The sequence below is a fragment of the Oncorhynchus clarkii genome, chromosome 18, assembly GCF_045791955.1.
Source record: "Oncorhynchus clarkii lewisi isolate Uvic-CL-2024 chromosome 18, UVic_Ocla_1.0, whole genome shotgun sequence".
NCBI lineage: Eukaryota > Metazoa > Chordata > Actinopteri > Salmoniformes > Salmonidae > Oncorhynchus > Oncorhynchus clarkii.
In genome coordinates, this window is record NC_092164.1 from 1,307,455 (window position 1) to 1,330,774 (window position 23,320).

The 23,320-nt window shown below is 50.1% G+C and overlaps 1 protein-coding gene across 8 annotated transcripts in view; it reads right to left on the bottom strand.

Moving 5' to 3' along the window:
• The window catches only part of LOC139372818 (islet cell autoantigen 1-like), a 57,055-nt gene extending 33,854 nt beyond the window's left edge, over positions 1–23,201 (bottom strand). For 3 of the 8 annotated variants that reach the window (XR_011627480.1, XM_071112628.1, XM_071112626.1), the window contains exons 1-5: positions 23,120–23,201; positions 15,900–15,959; positions 15,617–15,791; positions 3,471–3,543; positions 3,119–3,242 (exon numbers count right to left, since the gene is read on the bottom strand). Coding sequence is in view for 6 of the 8 variants with exons in the window: in XM_071112628.1 (XP_070968729.1) it covers positions 3,119–3,242; positions 3,471–3,543; positions 15,617–15,791; positions 15,900–15,907 (380 nt within the window). In the remaining 2 variants the exon portion in view is untranslated. Of the gene's footprint in view, positions 1–3,118; positions 3,243–3,470; positions 3,544–15,472; positions 15,543–15,616; positions 15,792–15,899; positions 15,960–22,875 lie in introns of those variants that run through there. The other 5 variants (XM_071112627.1, XM_071112625.1, XR_011627479.1 and 2 more) reach the window with 4 other exon arrangements.
• Positions 23,202–23,320: the final 119 nt, after the last annotated feature.

The following is a 23,320-nucleotide window of genomic DNA, read 5'->3' on the forward strand; positions in this document are numbered from 1 at the left end:
ATTAACTCTGGGGGCGGGCACAGGCCCAGCCTGACACATTAACATAGCAGATCCAGTATTAACTCTGGGGGTGGGCACAGGACCAGCCTGACACATTAACATAGCAGATCCAGTATTAACTCTGGGGGCGGGCACAGGACCAGCCTGACACATAAACATAGCAGATCCAGTATTAACTCTGGGGGTGGGCACAGGACCAGCCTGATATATTAACATAGCAGATCCAGTATTAACTCTGGGGGTGGGCCCAGGACCAGCCTGACACAAACATTAACATAGCAGATCCAGTATTAACTCTGGGGGTGGGCACAGGACCAGCCTGACACATTAACATAGCAGATCCAGTATTAACTCTGGGGGTGGGCCCAGGACCAGCCTGACACATTAACATAGCAGATCCAGTATTAACTCTGGGGGTGGGCACAGGGCCAGCCTGATATATTAACATTAACATAGCAGATCCAGTATTAACTCTGGGGGCGGGCACAGGACCAGCCTGACACATTAACATTAACATAGCAGATCCAGTATTAACTCTGGGGGTGGGCACAGGACCAGCCTGACACATTAACATAGCAGATCCAGTATTAACTCTGGGGGCGGGCACAGGCCCAGCCTGACACATTAACATAGCAGATCCAGTATTAACTCTGGGGGTGGGCACAGGACCAGCCTGACACATTAACATAGCAGATCCAGTATTAACTCTGGGGGCGGGCACAGGACCAGCCTGACACATAAACATAGCAGATCCAGTATTAACTCTGGGGGTGGGCACAGGACCAGCCTGATATATTAACATAGCAGATCCAGTATTAACTCTGGGGGTGGGCACAGGACCAGCCTGACACAAACATTAACATAGCAGATCCAGTATTAACTCTGGGGGTGGGCACAGGACCAGCATGACACATTAACATAGCAGATCCAGTATTAACTCTGGGGGTGGGCCCAGGACCAGCCTGACACATTAACATAGCAGATCCAGTATTAACTCTGGGGGTGGGCACAGGACCAGCCTGATATATTAACATTAACATAGCAGATCCAGTATTAACTCTGGGGGCGGGCACAGGACCAGCCTGACACATTAACATTAACATAGCAGATCCAGTATTAACTCTGGGGGTGGGCACAGGACCAGCCTGACACATTAACATTAACATAGCAGATCCAGTATTAACTCTGGGGGCGGGCACAGGACCAGCCTGATATATTAACATAGCAGATCCAGTATTAACTCTGGGGCGGGCACAGGACCAGCCTGACACATTAACATAGCAGATCCAGTATTAACTCTGGGGGTGGGCACAGGAGCAGCCTGACATATTAACATTAACATAGCAGATCCAGTATTAACTCTGGGGGCGGGCACAGGACCAGCCTGACACATTAACATAGCAGATCCAGTATTAACGCTGGGGGTGGGCACAGGACCAGACTGACACATAAACATTAACATAGCAGATCCAGTATTAACTCTGGGGGTGGGCACAGGACCAGCCTGGCATATTAACATAGCAGATCTAGTATTAACTCTGGGGGCGGGCACAGGACCAGCCTGACACAAACAATAACATATCAGATCTAGTATTAACTCTGGGGGCGGGCACAGGACCAGCCTGACACATAAACATAGCAGATCCAGTATTAACTATGGGGGCGGGCACAGGACCAGCCTGACACAAAAACATAGCAGATCCAGTATTAACTCTGGGGGTGGGCACAGGACCAGCCTGGCATATTAACATAGCAGATCTAGTATTAACTCTGGGGGCGGGCACAGGACCAGCCTGACACAAACAATAACATAGCAGATCTAGTATTAACTCTGGGGGCGGGCACAGGACCATTCTGACACATAAACATAGCAGATCCAGTATTAACTCTGGGGGCGGGCACAGGACCAGCCTGACACAAAAACATAGCAGATCCAGTATTAACTCTGGGGGTGGGCCCAGGACCAGCCTGACACATTAACATAGCAGACCTAGTATTAACTCTGGGGGTGGGCCCAGGACCAGCCTGACACATTAACATAGCAGATCCAGTATTAACTCTGGGGGCGGGCATAGGACCAGCCTGACACATTAACATTAACATAGCAGATCTAGTATTAACTCTGGGGGTGGGCACAGGACCAGCCTGACATATTAATATTAACATAGCAGATCTAGTATTAACTCTGGGGGTGGGCACAGGACCAGCCTGACATATTAACATAGCAGATCCAGTATTAACTCTGGGGGCGGGCACAGGACCAGCCTGACACATTAACATAGCAGATCCATTATTAACTCTGGGGACGGGCACAGGACCAGCCTGAAACATTAACATAGCAGATTCAGTATTAACTCTGGGGGTGGGCCCAGGACCAGCCTGACACATTAACATAGCAGATCCAGTATTAACTCTAGGGCGGGCACAGGACCAGCCTGACATATAAACATTAACATAGTAGATCCAGTATTAACTCTGGGGACGGGCACAGGACCAGCCTGAAACATTAACATAGCAGATCCAGTATTAACTCTGGGGTGGGCACAGGACCAGCCTGACATATTAACATAACAGATCCAGTATTAACGCTGGGGACGGGCACAGGACCAGCCTGAAACATTAACATAGCAGATCCAGAATTAACTCTGGGGGTGGGCCCAGGACCAGCCTGACACATTAACATAGCAGATCCCGTATTAACTCTGGGGCGGGCACAGGACCAGCCTGACATATAAACATTAACATAGTAGATCCAGTATTAACTCTGGGGACAGGCACAGGACCAGCCTGACATATTAACATTAACATTAACATAGCAGATCCAGTATTAACTCTGGGGGTGGGCACAGGACCAGCCTGACATATTAACATAGCAGATCCAGTATTAACTCTGGGGGCAGGCACAGGACCAGCCTGACACAAACATAGCAGATCCAGTATTAACTCTGGGGGCGGGCACAGGACCAGCCTGACACATTAACATAGCAGATCCAGTATTAACTCTGGGGGTGGGCACAAGACCAGCCTGACATATTAACATTAACATAGCAGATCCAGTATTAACTCTGGGGCGGGCAACACAGGGCCTTGCTGGGTTAGGGGTTATGATGGTTCTGACCTCTGCTTGGCCGAGGCACACAGGGCCTTGCTAGTTGCGTCCATCATGTTGCCAGCCTTGGTGCGGTCGTGTTCTGCCTGGAACCTCAGAAACATCCCCAACTCATTCTCCTCCTGAGACAGGTCTGGAACACAGGAATGTCATAACCTCAACATAACCTAGCCCTCATGAGACAGGTCTGGAACCTAGGAATGTCATAACCTCAACATAACCTAACACTAACACTCCTGAGACAGGTCTGGAACACACAGGAAGGGAAAGTGGGGTTCTCTGTGAATAGAACAGTATTATCCTGTCTATTTCCTGGTCTGTCTTTAATAAAGTGGTAACCGTAGTAACAGGGGTAACTCACGTGTGATCCTCCGCTGATATTTCTCAATCACCTTCAACAGCTCAGTGGAGGTGGTCTGTACCGACTGGAACAACTAGAGACAGACAGACAGGACAACGGTGTGTGAGTGCAAACATACACTATACAATCCAGAGTGTAACAGTGGGTCCAGCCAGACAGTAACAGTGGGTCCAGCCAGCCAGAAACAGTGGATCCAGCCAGACAGTAACAGTGGTTCCAGCCAGTCAGACAGTAACAGTGGGTCCAGCCAGACAGACAGTAATAGTGGGTCCAGACAGACAGACAGTAATAGTGGGTCCAGCCAGCCAGACAGTAACAGTGGGTCCAGCCAGCCAGACAGTAACAGTGGGTCCAGCCAGCCAGACAGTAACAGTGGGTCCAGCCAGCCAGACAGTAACAGTGGGTCCAGCCAGCCAGACAGTAACAGTGGGTCCAGCCAGCCAGACAGTAACAGTGGGTCCAGCCAGCCAGACAGTAACAGTGGGTCCAGCCAGCCAAATCAAATCAAATTTATTTATATAGCCCTTCGTACATCAGCTGATATCTCAAAGTGCTGTACAGAAACCCAGCCTAAAACCCCAAACAGCAAGCAATGCAGGTGTAGAAGCACGGTGGCTAGGAAAAACTCCCTAGAAAGGCCAAAACCTAGGAAGAAACCTAGAGAGGAACCAGGCTATGTGGGGTGGCCAGTCCTCTTCTGGCTGTGCCGGGTGGAGATTATAACAGAACATGGTCAAGATGTTCAAATGTTCATAAATGACCAGCATGGTCGAATAATAATAAGGCAGAACAGTTGAAACTGGAGCAGCAGCACAGTCAGGTGGACTGGGGACAGCAAGGAGTCATCATGTCAGGTAGTCCTGGGGCATGGTCCTAGGGCTCAGGTCCTCCTCCGAGAGAGAAAGAGAGAAAGAGAGAATTAGAGAACGCACACTTAGATTCACACAGGACACCGAATAGGACAGGAGAAGTACTCCAGATATAACAAACTGACCCTAGCCCCCCGACACATAAACTACTGCAGCATAAATACTGGAGGCTGAGACAGGAGGGGTCAGGAGACACTGTGGCCCCATCCGAGGACACCCCCGGACAGGGCCAAACAGGAAGGATATAACCCCACCCACTTTGCCAAAGCACAGCCCCCACACCACTAGAGGGATATCTTCAACCACCAACTTACCATCCTGAGACAAGGCTGAGTATAGCCCACAAAGACCGCCGCCACGGCACAACCCAAGGGGGGTGCGCCACTCAGGTGACGCACCCACTCCAGGGACGGCATGAGAGAGCCCCAGTAAGCCAGTGACTCAGCCCCTGTAATAGGGTTAGAGGCAGAGAATCCCAGTGGAAAGAGGGGAACCGGCCAGGCAGAGACAGCAAGGGCGGTTCGTTGCTCCAGAGCCTTTCCGTTCACGCTCCCACTCCTGGGCCAGACTACACTCAATCATATGACCCACTGAAGAGATGAGTCTTCAGTAAAGACTTAAAGGTTGAGACCGAGTTTGCGTCTCTGACATGGGTAGGCAGACCGTTCCATAAAATTGGAGCTCTATAGGAGAAAGCCCTGCCTCCAGCTGTTTGCTTAGAAATTCTAGGGACAATTAGGAGGCCTGCGTCTTGTGACCGTAGCGTACGTGTAGGTATGTACAGCAGGACCAAATCAGAGAGATAGGTAGGAGCAAGCCCATGTAATGCTTTGTAGGTTAGCAGTAAAACCTTGAAATCAGCCCTTGCTTTGACAGGAAGCCAGTGTAGAGAGGCTAGCACTGGAGTAATATGATCAAATTTTTTGGTTCTAGTCAGGATTCTAGCAGCCGTATTTAGCACTAACTGAAGTTTATTTAGTGCTTTATCCGGGTAGCCGGAAAGTAGAGCATTGCAGTAGTCTAACCTAGAAGTGACAAAAGCATGGATTAATTTTTCTGCATCATTTTTGGACAGAAAGTTTCTGATTTTTGCAATGTTACGTAGATGGAAAAAAGCTGTCCTTGAAATGGTCTTGATATGTTCGTCAAAAGAGAGATCAGGGTCCAGAGTAACGCCGAGGTCCTTCACAGTTTTATTTGAGACGACTGTACAACCATTAAGATTAATTGTCAGATTCAACAGAAGATCTCTTTGTTTCTTGGGACCTAGAACAAGTATCTCTGTTTTGTCCGAGTTTAAAAGTAGAAAGTTTGCAGCCATCCACTTCCTTATGTCTGAAACACATTCTTCTAGCAAGGGCAATTTTGGGGCTTCACCATGTTTCATTGAAATGTACAGCTGTGTGTCATCCGCATAGCAGTGAAAGTTAACATTATGTTTTCGAATAACATCCCCAAGAGGTAAAATATATAGTGAAAACAATAGTGGTCCTAAAACGGAACCTTGAGGAACACCAAAACTTACAGTTGATTTGTCAGAGGACAAACCATTCACAGAGACAAACTGATATCTTTCCGACAGATAAGATCTAAACCAGGCCAGAACTTGTCCGTGTAGACCAATTTGGGTTTCCAATCTCTCCAAAAGAATGTGGTGATCGATGGTATCAAAAGCAGCACTAAGGTCTAGGAGCACGAGGACAGATGCAGAGCCTCGGTCCGATGCCATTAAAATGTAATTTACCACCTTCACAAGTGCCGTCTCAGTGCTATGATGGGGTCTAAAACCAGACTGAAGCATTTCGTATACATTGTTTGTCTTCAGGAAGGCAGTGAGTTGTTGCGCAACAGCCTTTTCTAAAATGTTTGAGAGGAATGGAAGATTCGATATAGGCCGATAGTTTTTTATATTTTCTGGGTCAAGGTTTGGCTTTTTCAAGAGAGGCTTTATTACTGCTACTTTTAGTGAGTTTGGTACACATCTGGTGGATAGAGAGTCGTTTATTATGTTCAACATAGGAGGGCCAAGCACAGGAAGCAGCTCTTTCAGTAGTTTAGTTGGAATAGGGTCCAGTATGCAGCTTGAAAGTTTAGAGGCCATGATTATTTTCATCATTGTGTCAAGAGATATAGTACTAAAACACTTGAGCGTCTCTCTTGATCCTAGGTCCTGGCAGAGTTGTGCAGACTCAGGACAACTGAGCTTTGAAGGAATACGCAGATTTAAGGAGGAGTCCGAAATTTGCTTTCTAATAATCATAATCTTTTCCTCAAAGAAGTTCATGAATTTATCACTGCTAAAGTGACAGACAGTAACAGTGGGTCCAGCCAGCCAGACAGTAACAGTGGGTCCAGCCAGACAGTAACAGTGGGTCCAGCCAGACAGTAACAGTGGGTCCAGCCAGACAGTAACAGTGGGTCCAGCTAGCCAGACAGTAACAGTGGGTCCAGCCAGCCAGACAGTAACAGTGGGTCCAGCCAGCCAGAAACAGTGGATCCAGCCAGACAGTAACAGTGGGTCCAGCCAGTCAGACAGTAACAGTGGGTCCAGCCAGACAGTAACAGTGGGTCCAGCCAGCCAGACAGTAACAGTGGGTCCAGCCAGCCAGACAGTAATAGTGGGTCCAGCCAGACAGTAACAGTGGGTCCAGCCAGCCAGACAGTAACAGTGGGTCCAGCCAGCCAGACAGTAACAGTGGGTCCAGCCAGCCAGTAACAGTGGGTCCAGCCAGACAGTAACAGTGGGTCCAGCCAGTCAGTAACAGTGGGTCCAGCTAGCCAGACAGTAACAGTGGGTCCAGCCAGCCAGTACCAGTGGGTCCAGCCAGTCAGTAACAGTGGGTCCAGCCAGTCAGTAACAGTGGGTCCAGCCAGCCAGACAGTAACAGTGGGTCCAGCCAGACAGACAGTAACAGTGGGTCCAGCCAGCCAGTAACAGTGGGTCCAGCCAGCCAGACAGTAACAGTGGGTCCAGCCAGCCAGACAGTAACAGTGGGTCCAGCCAGCCAGACAGTAACAGTGGGTCCAGCCAGCCAGACAGTAACAGTGGGTCCAGCCAGCCAGACAGTAACAGTGGGTACAGCCAGCCAGACAGTAACAGTGGGTCCAGCCAGCCAGACAGTAACAGTGGGTCCAGCCAGTCAGACAGTAATAGTGGATCCAGCCAGACAGTAACAGTGGGTCTAGCCAGGCAGACAGTAACAGTGGGTCCAGCCAGCCAGACAGTAATAGTGGGTCCAGCCAGACAGTAACAGTGGGTCCAGCCAGCCAGACAGTAACAGTTGGTCCAGCCAGACAGTAACAGTGGGTCCAGCCAGACAGTAACAGTGGGTCTAGCCAGGCAGCCAGCCAGACAGTAATAGTGGGTCCAGCCAGACAGTAACAGTAGCCAGCAGTGGTCCAGCCAGCCAGACAGTAACAGTGGGTCCAGCCAGTGGGTCCAGCCAGACAGACAGTGGGTCCAGCCAGCAGTGGGTCCAGCCAGCCAGTAACAGTGGGTCCAGCCAGCCAGACAGTAACAGTGGGTCCAGCCAGCCAGACAGTAACAGTGGGTCCAGCCAGACAGACAGTAACAGTGGGTCCAGCCAGACAGACAGTAACAGTGGGTCCAGCCAGCCAGACAGTAACAGTGGGTCCAGCCAGCCAGTAACAGTGGGTCCAGCCAGACAGTAACAGTGGGTCCAGCCAGCCAGTAACAGTGGGTCCAGCCAGCCAGACAGTAACAGTGGGTCCAGCCAGCCAGACAGTAACAGTGGGTCCAGCCAGCCAGTAACAGTGGGTCCAGCCAGCCAGACAGTAACAGTGGGTCCAGCCAGCCAGACAGTAACAGTGGGTCCAGCCAGCCAGACAGTAACAGTGGGTCCAGCCAGACAGACAGTAACAGTGGGTCCAGCCAGCCAGACAGTAACAGTGGTTCCAGCCAGACAGACATTAACAGTGGGTCCAGCCAGACAGTAACAGTGGGTCCAGTCAGCCAGTAACAGTGGGTCCAGCCAGCCAGACAGTAACAGTGGGTCCAGTCAGCCAGTAACAGTGGGTCCAGCCAGCCAGACAGTAACAGTGGGTCCAGCCAGCCAGACAGTAACAGTGGGTCCAGCCAGCCAGTAACAGTGGGTCCAGCCAGACAGTAACAGTGGGTCCAGTCAGCCAGTAACAGTGGGTCCAGTCAGCCAGTAACAGTGGGTCCAGTCAGCCAGTAACAGTGGGTCCAGTCAGACAGTAACAGTGGGTCCAGTCAGCCAGTAACAGTGGGTCCAGCCAGACAGTAACAGTGGGTCCAGCCAGCCAGTAACAGTGGGTCCAGCCAGACAGTAACAGTTGGTCCAGCCAGACAGACAGTAACAGTGGGTCCAGCCAGCCAGACAGTAACAGTGGGTCCAGCCAGACAGACAGTAACAGTGGGTCCAGCCAGACAGTAACAGTGGGTCCAGTCAGCCAGTAACAGTGGGTCCAGCCAGCCAGACAGTAACAGTGGGTCCAGCCAGCCAGACAGTAACAGTGGGTCCAGCCAGCCAGACAGTAACAGTGGGTCCAGTCAGCCAGACAGTAACAGTGGGTCCAGTCAGCCAGACAGTAACAGTGGGTCCAGCCAGCCAGACAGTAACAGTGGGTCCAGTCAGCCAGTAACAGTGGGTCCAGCTAGCCAGACAGTAACAGTGGGTCCAGCCAGCCAGACAGTAACAGTGGGTCCAGACAGACAGACAGTAACAGTGGGTCCAGCCAGCCAGACAGTAACAGTGGGTCCAGCCAGCCAGTAACAGTGGGTCCAGCCAGACAGACAGTAACAGTGGGTCCAGCCAGACAGTAACAGTGGGTCCAGTCAGCCAGTAACAGTGGGTCCAGCCAGACAGACAGTAACAGTGGGTCCAGCCAGCCAGACAGTAACAGTGGGTCCAGCCAGCCAGTAACAGTGGGTCCAGCCAGACAGTAACAGTGGGTCCAGTCAGCCAGTAACAGTGGGTCCAGTCAGCCAGTAACAGTGGGTCCAGTCAGACAGTAACAGTGGGTCCAGTCAGCCAGTAACAGTGGGTCCAGCCAGACAGTAACAGTGGGTCCAGCCAGCCAGTAACAGTGGGTCCAGCCAGACAGTAACAGTTGGTCCAGCCAGCCAGACAGTAACAGTGGGTCCAGCCAGCCAGTAACAGTGGGTCCAGCCAGCCAGACAGTAACAGTGGGTCCAGCCAGCCAGTAACAGTGGGTCCAGCCAGTCAGTAACAGTGGGTCCAGCCAGCCAGACAGTAACAGTGGGTCCAGCCAGCCAGTACCAGTGGGTCCAGCCAGTCAGTAACAGTGGGTCCAGCCAGCCAGACAGTAACAGTGGGTCCAGCCAGCCAGTAACAGTGGGTCCAGCCAGCCAGACAGTAACAGTGGGTCCAGCCAGACAGACAGTAACAGTGGGTCCAGCCAGCCAGACAGTAACAGTGGGTCCAGTCAGCCAGTAACAGTGGGTCCAGTCAGACAGTAACAGTGGGTCCAGTCAGCCAGTAACAGTGGGTCCAGCCAGCCAGACAGTAACAGTGGGTCCAGCCAGTGGGTCCAGTCAGCCAGACAGTAACAATGGGTCCAGCCAGACAGTAACAGTGGGTCCAGTAACAGTGGGTCCAGCCAGCCAGACAGTAACAGTGGGTCCAGTCAGCCAGACAGCAACAGTGGGTCCAGCCAGACAGTAACAGTGGGTCCAGTCAGCCAGACAGTAACAGTGGGTCCAGTCAGCCAGACAGTAACAGTGGGTCCAGCCAGCCAGACAGTAACAGTGGGTCCAGTCAGACAGTAACAGTGGGTCCAGTCAGCCAGTAACAGTGGGTCCAGTCAGACAGTAACAGTGGGTCCAGTCAGCCAGTAACAGTGGGTCCAGCCAGCCAGACAGTAACAGTGGGTCCAGCCAGCCAGACAGTAACAGTGGGTCCAGTCAGCCAGACAGTAACAATGGGTCCAGCCAGACAGTAACAGTGGGTCCAGCCAGCCAGACAGTAACAGTGGGTCCAGCCAGCCAGACAGTAACAGTGGGTCCAGTCAGCCAGACAGCAACAGTGGGTCCAGCCAGACAGTAACAGTGGGTCCAGCCAGTGGGTCCAGTCAGCCAGACAGTAACAGTGGGTCCAGTCAGCCAGACAGTAACAGTGGGTCCAGCCAGCCAGACAGTAACAGTGGGTCCAGTCAGACAGTAACAGTGGGTCCAGTCAGCCAGTAACAGTGGGTCCAGTCAGACAGTAACAGTGGGTCCAGTCAGCCAGTAACAGTGGGTCCAGCCAGACAGTAACAGTGGGTCCAGCCAGCCAGTAACAGTGGGTCCAGCCGGCCAGACAGTAACAGTGGGTCCAGCCAGCCAGTAACAGTGGGTCCAGCTAGCCAGACAGTAACAGTGGGTCCAGTCAGCCAGTAACAGTGGGTCCAGCTAGCCAGACAGTAACAGTGGGTCCAGCCAGCCAGACAGTAACAGTGGGTCCAGCCAGCCAGACAGTAACAGTGGGTCCAGCCAGCCAGACAGTAACAGTGGGTCCAGCCAGCCAGACAGTAACAGTCAGCCAGACAGTAACAGTGGGTCCAGCCAGACAGTAACAGTGGGTCCAGCCAGACAGTAACAGTGGGTCCCAGACAGTACAGTGGGGTCCAGCCAGCCAGACAGTAACAGTGGGTCCAGCCAGACAGTAACAGTGGGTCCAGCCAGACAGTAACAGTGGGTCCAGCCAGCCAGACAGTAACAGTGGGTCCAGCCAGCCAGACAGTAACAGTGGGTCCAGCCAGCCAGACAGTAACAGTGGGTCCAGTCAGCCAGACAGTAACAGTGGGTCCAGTCAGTCAGTAACAGTGGATCCAGCCAGACAGTAACAGTGGATCCAGCCAGACAGTAACAGTGGGTCCAGCCAGCCAGACAGTAACAGTGGGTCCAGCCAGCCAGACAGTAACAGTGGGTCCAGCCAGCCAGACAGTAACAGTGGGTCCAGCCAGCCAGACAGTAACAGTGGGTCCAGCCAGACAGACAGTAACAGTGGGTCCAGCCAGACAGACATTAACAGTGGGTCCAGCCAGACATTAACAGTGGGTCCAGTCAGCCAGTAACAGTGGGTCAAGCCAGCCAGACAGTAACAGTGGGTCCAGTCAGCCAGTAACAGTGGGTCCAGCCAGCCAGACAGTAACAGTGGGTCCAGACAGCCAGACAGTAACAGTGGGTCCAGCCAGCCAGACAGTAACAGTGGGTCCAGTCAGCCAGACAGTAACAGTGGGTCCAGTCAGCCAGACAGTAACAGTGGGTCCAGCCAGCCAGACAGTAACAGTGGGTCCAGTCAGCCAGTAACAGTGGGTCCAGCTAGCCAGACAGTAACAGTGGGTCCAGCCAGCCCAGTGGGTCAGCCAGACAGTAACAGTGGGTCCAGCCAGACAGACATTAACAGTGGGTCCAGCCAGACAGACATTAACAGTGGGTCCAGTCAGCCAGAACAGTGGGTCCAAGCCAGTCAGCCAGACAGTAACAGTGGGTCCAGTCAGCCAGTAACAGTGGGTCCAGCCAGCCAGACAGTAACAGTGGGTCCAGACAGCCAGACAGTAACAGTGGGTCCAGCCAGCCAGACAGTAACAGTGGGTCCAGTCAGCCAGACAGTAACAGTGGGTCCAGTCAGCCAGACAGTAACAGTGGGTCCAGCCAGCCAGACAGTAACAGTGGGTCCAGTCAGCCAGTAACAGTGGGTCCAGCTAGCCAGACAGTAACAGTGGGTCCAGCCAGCCAGACAGTAACAGTGGGTCCAGCCAGCCAGACAGTAACAGTGGGTCCAGCCAGCCAGACAGTAACAGTGGGTCCAGCCAGCCAGACAGTAACAGTGGGTCCAGCCAGCCAGCCAGTAACAGTGGGTCCAGCCAGACAGTAACAGTGGGTCCAGTCAGCCAGTAACAGTGGGTCCAGTCAGCCAGTAACAGTGGGTCCAGTCAGACAGTAACAGTGGGTCCAGTCAGCCAGTAACAGTGGGTCCAGCCAGACAGTAACAGTGGGTCCAGCCAGCCAGTAACAGTGGGTCCAGCCAGCCAGTAACAGTGGGTCCAGCCAGCCAGTAACAGTGGGTCCAGCCAGACAGTAACAGTGGATCCAGTCAGACAGTAACAGTGGATCCAGTCAGACAGTAACAGTGGGTCCAGCCAGCCAGACAGTAACAGTGGGTCCAGCCAGACAGACAGTAACAGTGGGTCCAGTCAGCCAGACAGTAACAGTGGGTCCAGTCAGCCAGTAACAGTGGGTCCAGCCAGACAGTAACAGTGGGTCCAGTCAGCCAGTAACAGTGGGTCCAGTCAGCCAGTAACAGTGGGTCCAGCCAGACAGTAACAGTGGGTCCAGCCAGCCAGACAGTAACAGTGGGTCCAGCCAGACAGTAACAGTGGGTCCAGTCAGCCAGTAACAGTGGGTCCATTCAGCCAGTAACAGTGGTCCAGCCAGCCAGACAGTAACAGTGGGTCCAGCCAGACAGTAACAGTGGGTCCAGACAGACAGTGACAGTGGGTCCAGCCAGCCAGACAGTAACAGTGGGTCCAGTCAGCCAGTAACAGTGGGTCCAGCCAGCCAGACAGTAACAGTGGGTCCAGTCAGCCAGTAACAGTGGGTCCAGCCAGTCAGCCAGTAACAGTGGGTCCAGCCAGACAGTAACAGTGGGTCCAGCCAGCCAGACAGTAACAGTGGGTCCAGCCAGCCAGACAGTAACAGTGGGTCCAGTCAGCCAGACAGTAACAGTGGGTCCAGCCAGACAGTAACAGTGGGTCCAGCCAGACAGTAACAGTGGGTCCAGCCAGCCAGACAGTAACAGTGGGTCCAGCCAGCCAGACAGTAACAGTGGGTCCAGCCAGCCAGACAGTAACAGTGGGTCCAGTCAGCCAGTAACAGTGGGTCCAGTCAGTCAGTAACAGTGGATCCAGCCAGACAGTAACAGTGGATCCAGCCAGACAGTAACAGTGGGTCCAGCCAGCCAGACAGTAACAGTGGGTCCAGCCAGCCAGACAGTAACAGTGGGTCCAGCCAGCCAGACAGTAACAGTGGGTCCAGCCAGCCAGACAGTAACAGTGGGTCCAGCCAGACAGACAGTAACAGTGGGTCCAGCCAGACAGTAACAGTGGGTCCCGTCAGCCAGTAACAGTGGGTCCAGACAGCCAGACAGTAACAGTGGGTCCAGCCAGCCAGACAGTAACAGTGGGTCCAGTCAGCCAGTAACATGTGGTCCAGCCAGCCAGACAGTAACAGTGGGTCCAGCCAGCCAGTGGGTCCAGCCAGACAGACAGTAACAGTGGGTCCAGTCAGCCAGACAGTAACAGTGGGTCCAGCCAGCCAGACAGTAACAGTGGGTCCAGTCAGCCAGACAGACAGTAACAGTGGGTCCAGTCAGCCAGCCAGTAACAGTGGGTCCAGTCAGCCAGTAACAGTGGGTCCAGTCAGCCAGTAACAGTGGGTCCAGCCAGACAGTAACAGTGGGTCCAGTCAGCCAGTAACAGTGGGTCCAGTCAGCCAGTAACAGTGGGTCCAGCCAGACAGTAACAGTGGGTCCAGCCAGCCAGACAGTAACAGTGGGTCCAGCCAGACAGTAACAGTGGGTCCAGTCAGCCAGTAACAGTGGGTCCATTCAGCCAGTAACAGTGGTCCAGCCAGCCAGACAGTAACAGTGGGTCCAGCCAGACAGTAACAGTGGGTCCAGACAGACAGTGACAGTGGGTCCAGCCAGCCAGACAGTAACAGTGGGTCCAGTCAGCCAGTAACAGTGGGTCCAGCCAGCCAGACAGTAACAGTGGGTCCAGTCAGCCAGTAACAGTGGGTCCAGCCAGTCAGCCAGTAACAGTGGGTCCAGCCAGACAGTAACAGTGGGTCCAGCCAGCCAGACAGTAACAGTGGGTCCAGCCAGCCAGACAGTAACAGTGGGTCCAGTCAGCCAGACAGTAACAGTGGGTCCAGCCAGACAGTAACAGTGGGTCCAGCCAGACAGTAACAGTGGGTCCAGCCAGCCAGACAGTAACAGTGGGTCCAGCCAGCCAGACAGTAACAGTGGGTCCAGCCAGCCAGACAGTAACAGTGGGTCCAGTCAGCCAGTAACAGTGGGTCCAGTCAGTCAGTAACAGTGGATCCAGCCAGACAGTAACAGTGGATCCAGCCAGACAGTAACAGTGGGTCCAGCCAGCCAGACAGTAACAGTGGGTCCAGCCAGCCAGACAGTAACAGTGGGTCCAGCCAGCCAGACAGTAACAGTGGGTCCAGCCAGCCAGACAGTAACAGTGGGTCCAGCCAGACAGACAGTAACAGTGGGTCCAGCCAGACAGTAACAGTGGGTCCCGTCAGCCAGTAACAGTGGGTCCAGACAGCCAGACAGTAACAGTGGGTCCAGCCAGCCAGACAGTAACAGTGGGTCCAGTCAGCCAGTAACATGTGGTCCAGCCAGCCAGACAGTAACAGTGGGTCCAGCCAGCCAGACAGTAACAGTGGGTCCAGCCAGCCAGACAGTAACAGTGGGTCCAGCCAGCCAGACAGTAACAGTGGGTCCAGCCAGCCAGACAGTAACAGTGGGTCCAGCCAGCCAGACAGTAACAGTGGGTCCAGTCAGCCAGTAACAGTGGGTCCAGCCAGCCAGACAGTAACAGTGGGTCCAGCCAGCCAGACAGTAACAGTGGGTCCAGTCAGCCAGTAACAGTGGGTCCAGCCAGCCAGACAGTAACAGTGGGTCCAGCCAGCCAGACAGTAACAGTGGGTCCAGTCAGCCAGACAGTAACAGTGGGTCCAGCCAGACAGTAACAGTGGGTCCAGCCAGCCAGTAACAGTGGGTCCAGTCAGCCAGACAGTAACAGTTGGTCCAGCCACAGAACTGCAGAGCTATCTTACTCTGATCATATAGACACACTACTGTTATATCTGTCGGCTAATGTACTATACAGACAGAGCTATCTTACTCTGATCATATAGACACACTACTGTTATATCTGTCTGCTAATGTACTATACAGACAGAGCTATCTTACTCTGATCAGTTAGTAACACAGAGAGATAATTGGACAGGAAACAGAACGTGTGGTTCAGTTAGTAACACACAGAGAGAATTGGATGCATGAGACTCTCACTCTGAGTAACAGTGGGTGAAGCCACCACGTTAGAGTTAGGGGTTAAAGGTCAAGGTCCTACCTCCAGCTTGGCGTCGAGGTCGGCATCAGAAGACACCACGTTAGAGTTAGGGGTTAAAGGTCAGGGTTCTACCTCCAGCTTGGCGTCGAGGTCGGCATCAGAAGACACCACGTAAGAGTTAGGGGTTAAAGGTCAGGGTCCTACCTCCAGCTTGGCGTCGAGGTCGGCATCAGAAGCCACCACGTACTCATCCTCCTTCTTCCCTGTGGCCTTGATCAGAACCTGCTTCGTCTTCCAAAACTTCTTCTGCATGCGGGCCATGACCGAGCTGTCCTCGCCTAGCAACGCCCGGCCACCGCTCAGTATGTCACCTGCAAACCTGGAGGGGGTGGTTAGGGTTTCCCCGAGATTACATCTCATGCATTTTCTTTAATTGATTTAAGACTTTTAAAGACAGTGACTTAAGTAATGATTAGCTACTTCATACCCGTCCATCTATTCTTCAGCTCTGTTCTGTTCCGGTTGTTCTGTTACATCCACACGCAGCCTGAAATAGTGGAGATTGAGAACGTTGTGAATGTCAGATGCGTATGGTTTAATCCCCATACTTGAAACTGTAAGAAAGCCTATAAAGCTAGTTGACAAGATACGAGAGGTCATTGTTGAGGTGGTTCTGGTGCAAAACTTCTTCAGTAGGCATGCGGCCTAAATACAAAAGGGAGTGTGCTTATTGACAGGTTACCTGCTGTGGTATTAACATAAACAGGTGAAATGACTGTCCATTACGAGGCACAAGATGGCGGTCAGCGCAGATGTGCTTTTTGGTTGCTGAAGGAATTCTTTGATTTCCTCACCCATATATGACCATCTGGTCATTTCTAAGGTCATAAAACCCTGTATGAATATTATTTAGTTTGTTAACTGTTATATAAATAATCAAATATCAAGCATTACTAGCAGGCCAACGCTCTGGTTAAACCGGATGTCCTCAGATAACTCTGGGCCCAGTGTCCTCAGTCAAGTTTAGAGCCTACATGCAATAACATGATTATCCGAAGGACACGTAGCTGCCATCACTCAAATACACTCCCCTGTAAACTACAAAGAACATCCTGCAACACTAACAAGCTTAGAGTGCCAAACTATTTCACTGACATTGACCATTGCATGCACTCCTGCAAAGACAGGAAACACCTGAGCCTAAAGCAGACACTGCCAGTCCCCCTATCTCACGCTTCCTTGACACACAAACATTTCATGAGCACTGCACACTCACACTCCACCCCCCTCTACTGGTCGGGTGCCAAGAGCAGAGGACTCTGCTGTGCACCAATGGGGCTCCTGCTCTGGCTAGAGCAGGCCCGCCTCCAACTCTTCAGGACCAGTCAGAAGACCAACACGACGAGACTCCACCTACATTATTCTGTGTATACATTCTGCTGTAAACTCTGGCTAAGCAGCCTTTTCAGCTAACTCTATCTGAGCTATATGAATAGGTCCGTGCACGCTCAAGGACAAGATATCTTTGACTTTAATAAACTGCCTTTTTGCTATACTTGATTCCACTCTGTCCAGCGTCTTGATTTGGTCTCTTTCTCTCGTAGTTAAACATCAACATAACCAAAGTAATTGATTACTTTCTGCAAGTTATTAACCTCTAAAACTCTTAAGTTAGCGACGACACTAGATAGCCAGATCAGCTAGCTAGCTCAAAAACTAGCTTGTCTTACATGGAAACTTCCGCGACCAGAACCAAAGGGGAAAAAAATGGACATCAGATGGATAATTAACAGATGGTCTTGGGTACTCCTCTTTTGAAATGTGAAGTGCACGGGCAACAATGCTGACAACTTGCACCCTTCCAGTCCCCGGTTCAGGTCGTTACCTTACGACTCCGACACCCAAGAGGGTATGCCACTTCTTGAGATGCAAAACAACATTGGGATGCTTTTGACAGCAAAGACAGATGAAAAGGCAGATGGCTTGGAGGACATGGTTAGGACGAATACCATGAAAAAGTATATATTTTTATTTTACCTTTATTTAACTAGGCAAGTCAGTTAAGAACAAATTCTTATTTACAATGACGGCCTATGAACAGTGGGTTAACTGCCTTGTTCAGGGGCAGAACAACATATTTTTACCTTGTCAGCTCGGGGATTAGATCTAGCAACCTTTTGGTTACTGGCCCAAAGCTCCAACCACTAAGCTACCTGCGACCCCAAAATCTGTTGACTTTACCTCTGGAGACGTGAAAAACCTAAAAAGTGACATGAAGAAGGTGGAAGTTATCTGCCAGGAAAATGAAAAGAAGGTGAATGAGGCGGAGAGATACCAGCGCAGGTGGAACCTGAGGCTCCATGGAATTCCAGAGCAGGCGGGTGAGGACATCAAATACAGAGTTGTTGACATCTGTGGAGCTGACATTCCAGAGTTGTTGACATCTGTGGAGCTGACATTCCAGAGTTGTTGACATCTGTGGAGCTGTCATTCCAGAGTTGTTGACATCTGTGGAGCTGTCATTCCAGAGTTGTTGACATCTGTGGAGCTGACATTCCCAAATCAAAAGCCAAACTTCAGGAAAATGTGGACATCGTCCATCGTTTGACTCAACGATCAAGACAAGAGACTGAGGACAATATACAGGGGGTACTGGTACAGAGTCAATGTGGAGGCTATATACAGGGGGTACCGGTACAGAGTCAATGTGGAGGCTATATACAGGGGGTACCGGTACAGAGTCAATGTGGAAGCTATAAACAGGGGGTACCTGTACAGAGTCAATGTGGAGGCTATATACAGGGGGTAACAGTACAGAGTCAATGTGGAGGCTATATACAGAGGGTACCAGTACAGAGTCAATGTGGAGGCTATATACAGGGGGTACCGGTACAGAGTCAATGTGGAGGCTATATACAGGGGGTACCGGTACAGAGTCAATGTGGAGGCTATATACAGGGGGTACCGGTACAGAGTCAATGTGGAGGCTATATACACGGGGTAACAGTACAGAGTCAATGTGGAGGCTATATACAGGGGGTACCGGTACAGAGTCAATGTGGAAGCTATAAACAGGGGGTACCGGTACAGAGTCAATGTGGAGGTTATATACAGGGGGTACCGGTACAGAGTCAATGTGGAGGCTATATACAGGGGGTACCGGTACAGAGTCAATGTGGAGGCTATATACAGGGGGTACAGAGTCAACGTGGAGGCTATATACAGGGGTACAGAGTCAATGTGGAGGCGATATACAGGGGGTACCAGTACAGAGTCAATGTGGAGGCTATATACAGGGGGTACCGGTACAGAGTCAATGTGGAAGCTATAAACGGGGGGTACCGGTATAAAGTCAATGTGGAGGCTATATACAGGGGGTACTGGTACAGAGTCAATGTGGAGGTTATATACAGGGGGTACCGGTACAGAGTCAATGTGGAAGCTATATACAGTGTGTTACGGTACAGAGTCAATGTGGAGGCGATATACAGGAGGTACCGGTACAGAGTCAATGTGGAGGCTATATACAGGGGGTACCGGTACAGAGTCAATGTGGAAGCTATAAACAGGGGGTACCGGTATAGAGTCAATGTGGAGGCTATATACAGTGTGTTACGGTACAGAGTCAATGTGGAGGCTATATACAGGGGGTACCGGTACAGAGTCAATGTGGAGGCTATATGCAGGGTGTTACGGTACAGAGTCAATGTGGAGGCTATATACAGGGGGTACCGGTACAGAGTCAATGTGGAGGCTATATACAGGGGGTACCGGTACAGAGTCAATGTGGAGGCTATATACAGGGGGTACCGGTACAGAGTCAATGTGGAGGCTATATACAGGGGGTACCTGTGCAGAGTCAATGTGGAGGCTATATACAGGGGGTAACAGTACAGAGTCAATGTGGAGGCTATATACAGAGGGTACCGGTACAGAGTCAATGTGGAGGCTATATACAGGGGGTACCGGTACAGAGTCAATGTGGAGGCTATATACAGGGGGTACAGAGTCAACGTGGAGGCTATATACAGGGGGTACAGAGTCAATGTGGAGGCGATATACAGGGGGTACCAGTACAGAGTCAATGTGGAGGCTATATACAGGGGGTACCGGTACAGAGTCAATGTGGAGGCTATATACAGGGGGTACCGGTACAGAGTCAATGTGGAGGCTATATACAGGGGGTACCGGTACAGAGTCAATGTGGAGGCTATATACAGGGGATACCGGTACAGAGTCAATGTGGAGGCTATATACAGGGGGTACCGGTACAGAGTCAGTGTGGATGCTATATACAGGGGGTACCGGTACAGAGTCAATGTGGAGGCTATATACAGGGGGTACCGGTACAGAGTCAATGTGGAGGCTATATACATGGGGTACCGGTACAGAGTCAATGTGGAGGCTATATACAGGGGGTACCGGTACAGAGTAAATGTGGAGGCTATATACAGGGGGTACCGGTACAGAGTCAGTGTGGATGCTATATACAGGGGGTACCGGTACAGAGTCAATGTGGAGGCTATATACAGGGGGTACCGGTACAGAGTCAATGTGGAGGCTATATACAGGGGGTACCGGTACAGAGTCAATGTGGAGGCTATATACAGGGGGTACCGGTACAGAGTCAATGTGAGGGGTTACAGTTTCGTCAGGGTCATTTGTACATGTAGGTGGGGGTGAAGTGACGATGCATAGATAATAAACAGCGAGTAGCAACAGTGTGAGTGTGGGGGGGGGGGGGTCGGCCAATGTATATAGTCTTGGTATTTGATTAATTGTTAAGCAGTCTTATGGCTTGGGGGTAGAAGCTGTTAAAGAGCCTTTGGATCCTAGACTTGCAGTGCGGTACTGCTTGCAGTGCGGTAGCAGAGAAAACAGTCTATGACTTGGGTGACTGGAGTTTTTTTAGGGCCTTCCTCTGACACCGCCTACTATATAGGTCCTGGATGGCAGGAAGCTTGGCCCCAGTGATGTACTGGGCCGTAAGCACTACCCTCTATAGCGCCTTACGGTCAGATGCTGAGCAGCTGCCATACCAGGCGGTGAGGCAACCGGTCAGAATGCTCTCGATGGTGCAGCTGTTGGACTTTTTGAGGATCTGGAGACCCATGCCAAATCTTTTCAGTCTCCTGAGGGGGAAAGGTGTTGTCGTGCCCTCTTCACAACTGTCTTTGTGTGTTTGGACCATGATAGTTTGTTGGTGATGTGGACACCAAGTAACTTGAAGCTCTCTCAGAAGAATAGCACCTTTAGGGACAGCTCTAACAACTATTTGATACTCCTCAGGAGTGGGCTGCTCCACTACAGCCCCGTTGATGTTAATGGGGGCCTTTTCCTGTAGTCCACAATCAGCTCCTTTGTCTTGCTCACATTGAGAGTTTGTTGTCCTGGCAACACACTGCCGGGTCTCTAACCTCCTCCCTATAGGCTGTCTCATTGTTTTGTCGGTGGTCAGGCCTACCTTCTCACATGCATCTGGTTTATCTCTGAATATTAGGAAATGTACATTTTTTGAGTTGAAAAGATGTGACTTAAACTCAGTATGTAATATCCCTGTGAAAGATGTGACTTAAACTCAGTTCGTAATATCCCTGTAAAAGACGGGATCACATATTTTGGTATTAAAGTTAGCAAAGATCAGAAAGAAAGGGCCAACTTAAATGTCTCTCCTATTGTTGAGGAAATTGGACAGAGATTTAACTCCTGGTTATTAAGAGATCTTTCTTCATCTGGATGTGAACTTTTATCAATCTGAAGGTCCAGATGAGTTTATACCTCCCCTGCCTTGGATGTTCCTCTGTCAGTAACTAAAATGGTTGATACTAAATTATTTAACTTCATATGGAGGAATAAACCTCATTATTTAAGAAAAGCGGTAATATGTAGCACCCAGGGTGAGGGAGGGTTGAATGCTCTGGATTTTAAAACCTCTAATATAATATTTATGATTAAATGGATACAGAACTACTTAAGAAATAAGGATTGCATTTGGAATATAATCCCTAATGTAATATTCCAACAGATTGGTGGTCTAGAAGTCTTACTCAAATGCAACTTTGATGTGGGTAAAAACACTATCAAGCTTGCTAACTTTCATAAACAAGTACTTCTAACTTGGAACCTCATGTACAAACATAATTTCCCCCCACAAACATACAATCTGGAAGAATAAAGACATAAAATACAAAAACAAGTCTTTGTTTTTCAAGAACTGGTTTGGCAACAGCATTATCTGGGTTATACCATTATTGAATAATGATGGACAACTATATGATTATCGAATTATAATTATTGAATAATATCTATATGATTATGCAGAATTCATGAGAACACACAATGTTACATTCACTCCTGAGGAGTATCAAATAGTTGTTAGAGCTGTCCCTAAAGGTGCTATTCTTCTGTTAGGAGAACATAAGTAACATACTCCCAAGTGCATACATAACATACTCCCAAGTGCAACTGTTGAGGATTTTATAGCCTCAATACAGCTAGAAGGAATTTACATTTTATAAACTATAAATGTAATAACATGTATATATGAAAACCATGTCAAGATGTTACTATTCCCTCTGCTAGAATGTACTGGAATGCAGCCCTAGGACAAGTGAACTGGAACAACGTTTCGTTGTTATCTGGTAAATATTGTATATCTAATAAGGTGAAAGAAGTGTCATACAAACTCATTCATAGAATCTACCCTGTAAAGACCTTTATTATACACAGATTTAAAATAGCTATTGATAACTAATGTGTATTTTGTGGTTGTGACCCAGAGACTCCCGAACATTTATTTTGGGACTGTTCTAATGTCAGAAGATTTTGGAGTGAGTTAGATTTGATTAAATAAATAAAATACTGTTAATGTTAATTTGAAAGACTCGGATATGATTTATTTTGACCCAAATGATATCGACCCCCGGTGTAACTTTCATTTGTTTATTTTTATGGAAGAATCTTTATCCATGAAATGAGGTCGACAGGGGGGAACAAAACCCTCTTCACATTGTTAAAGATAGAATTTAAATATTATTTTGAAATTATCAGTAGTGTAAAAACAAAAAAAGCAATACGTACCATAAAACTTTTGAGTATTATAAATGTATCTCGACATGTGATGTAAATTCACTAATAAAAAACCCCACTCTTCCATGAGGAGGTCAAGCAGTACATTAAGAACATTCTACATTCTTCCAATAAGAAAGCTGTTCAAATCAATACGTGTGTATCTTTTAAGGTCTTCGTATAATCTGTCATGTGTTGGACCCCCCTAGTATATGTCCTCATTGTCTGTATACTCCTTGTATGCATCCTGGTGTTCCTGCACTAAGAACAGGGCTCGACACCTGTCGTCGCCAGCAGGTTAACCATAATGAGGCAGCCAGCTGCTATTGTTAATGTATGTCGAGCCAGCTACCTGTAGCTGCCCAGGTCAAGCGAGATCAATGCCGTTATCTCACCACAAACCTGCTGTCTTCTCAACCTTTGTGTTCAGGAAGAAAAATGTTGCTGGTTCCTGTTGCAACTCGTAAATGTTTGCGACGTTTTCCAGGACGCGCAGCTAATTTGTTCCTAACCTACATCAGTATAACCTGCTAGTTGTACCCAATTTAACGTTAACTAGTCCAGATGACTTGGTCTGCGGATACGTTGCCTATATATAAACGCAACACGTCTTGCATCATCACATTGCTGTGTCTTTACCGTTGAACGAAGCTGTCAGGAAGTCATGTTGTCCAGCAGTCAGAGTATCCAGGTCACGTTAGCAGCACCAACCAACTGAACTGACGCACAGAAACAGGATATGCAACGTGTCTGTTCCCTCCGTCCTGTCGCTGCGGAGACGTCTCAACATCACAGGTCAAACCAGTTGGAGGAAAATTAGATTTTAAAACGTCCCGAAGG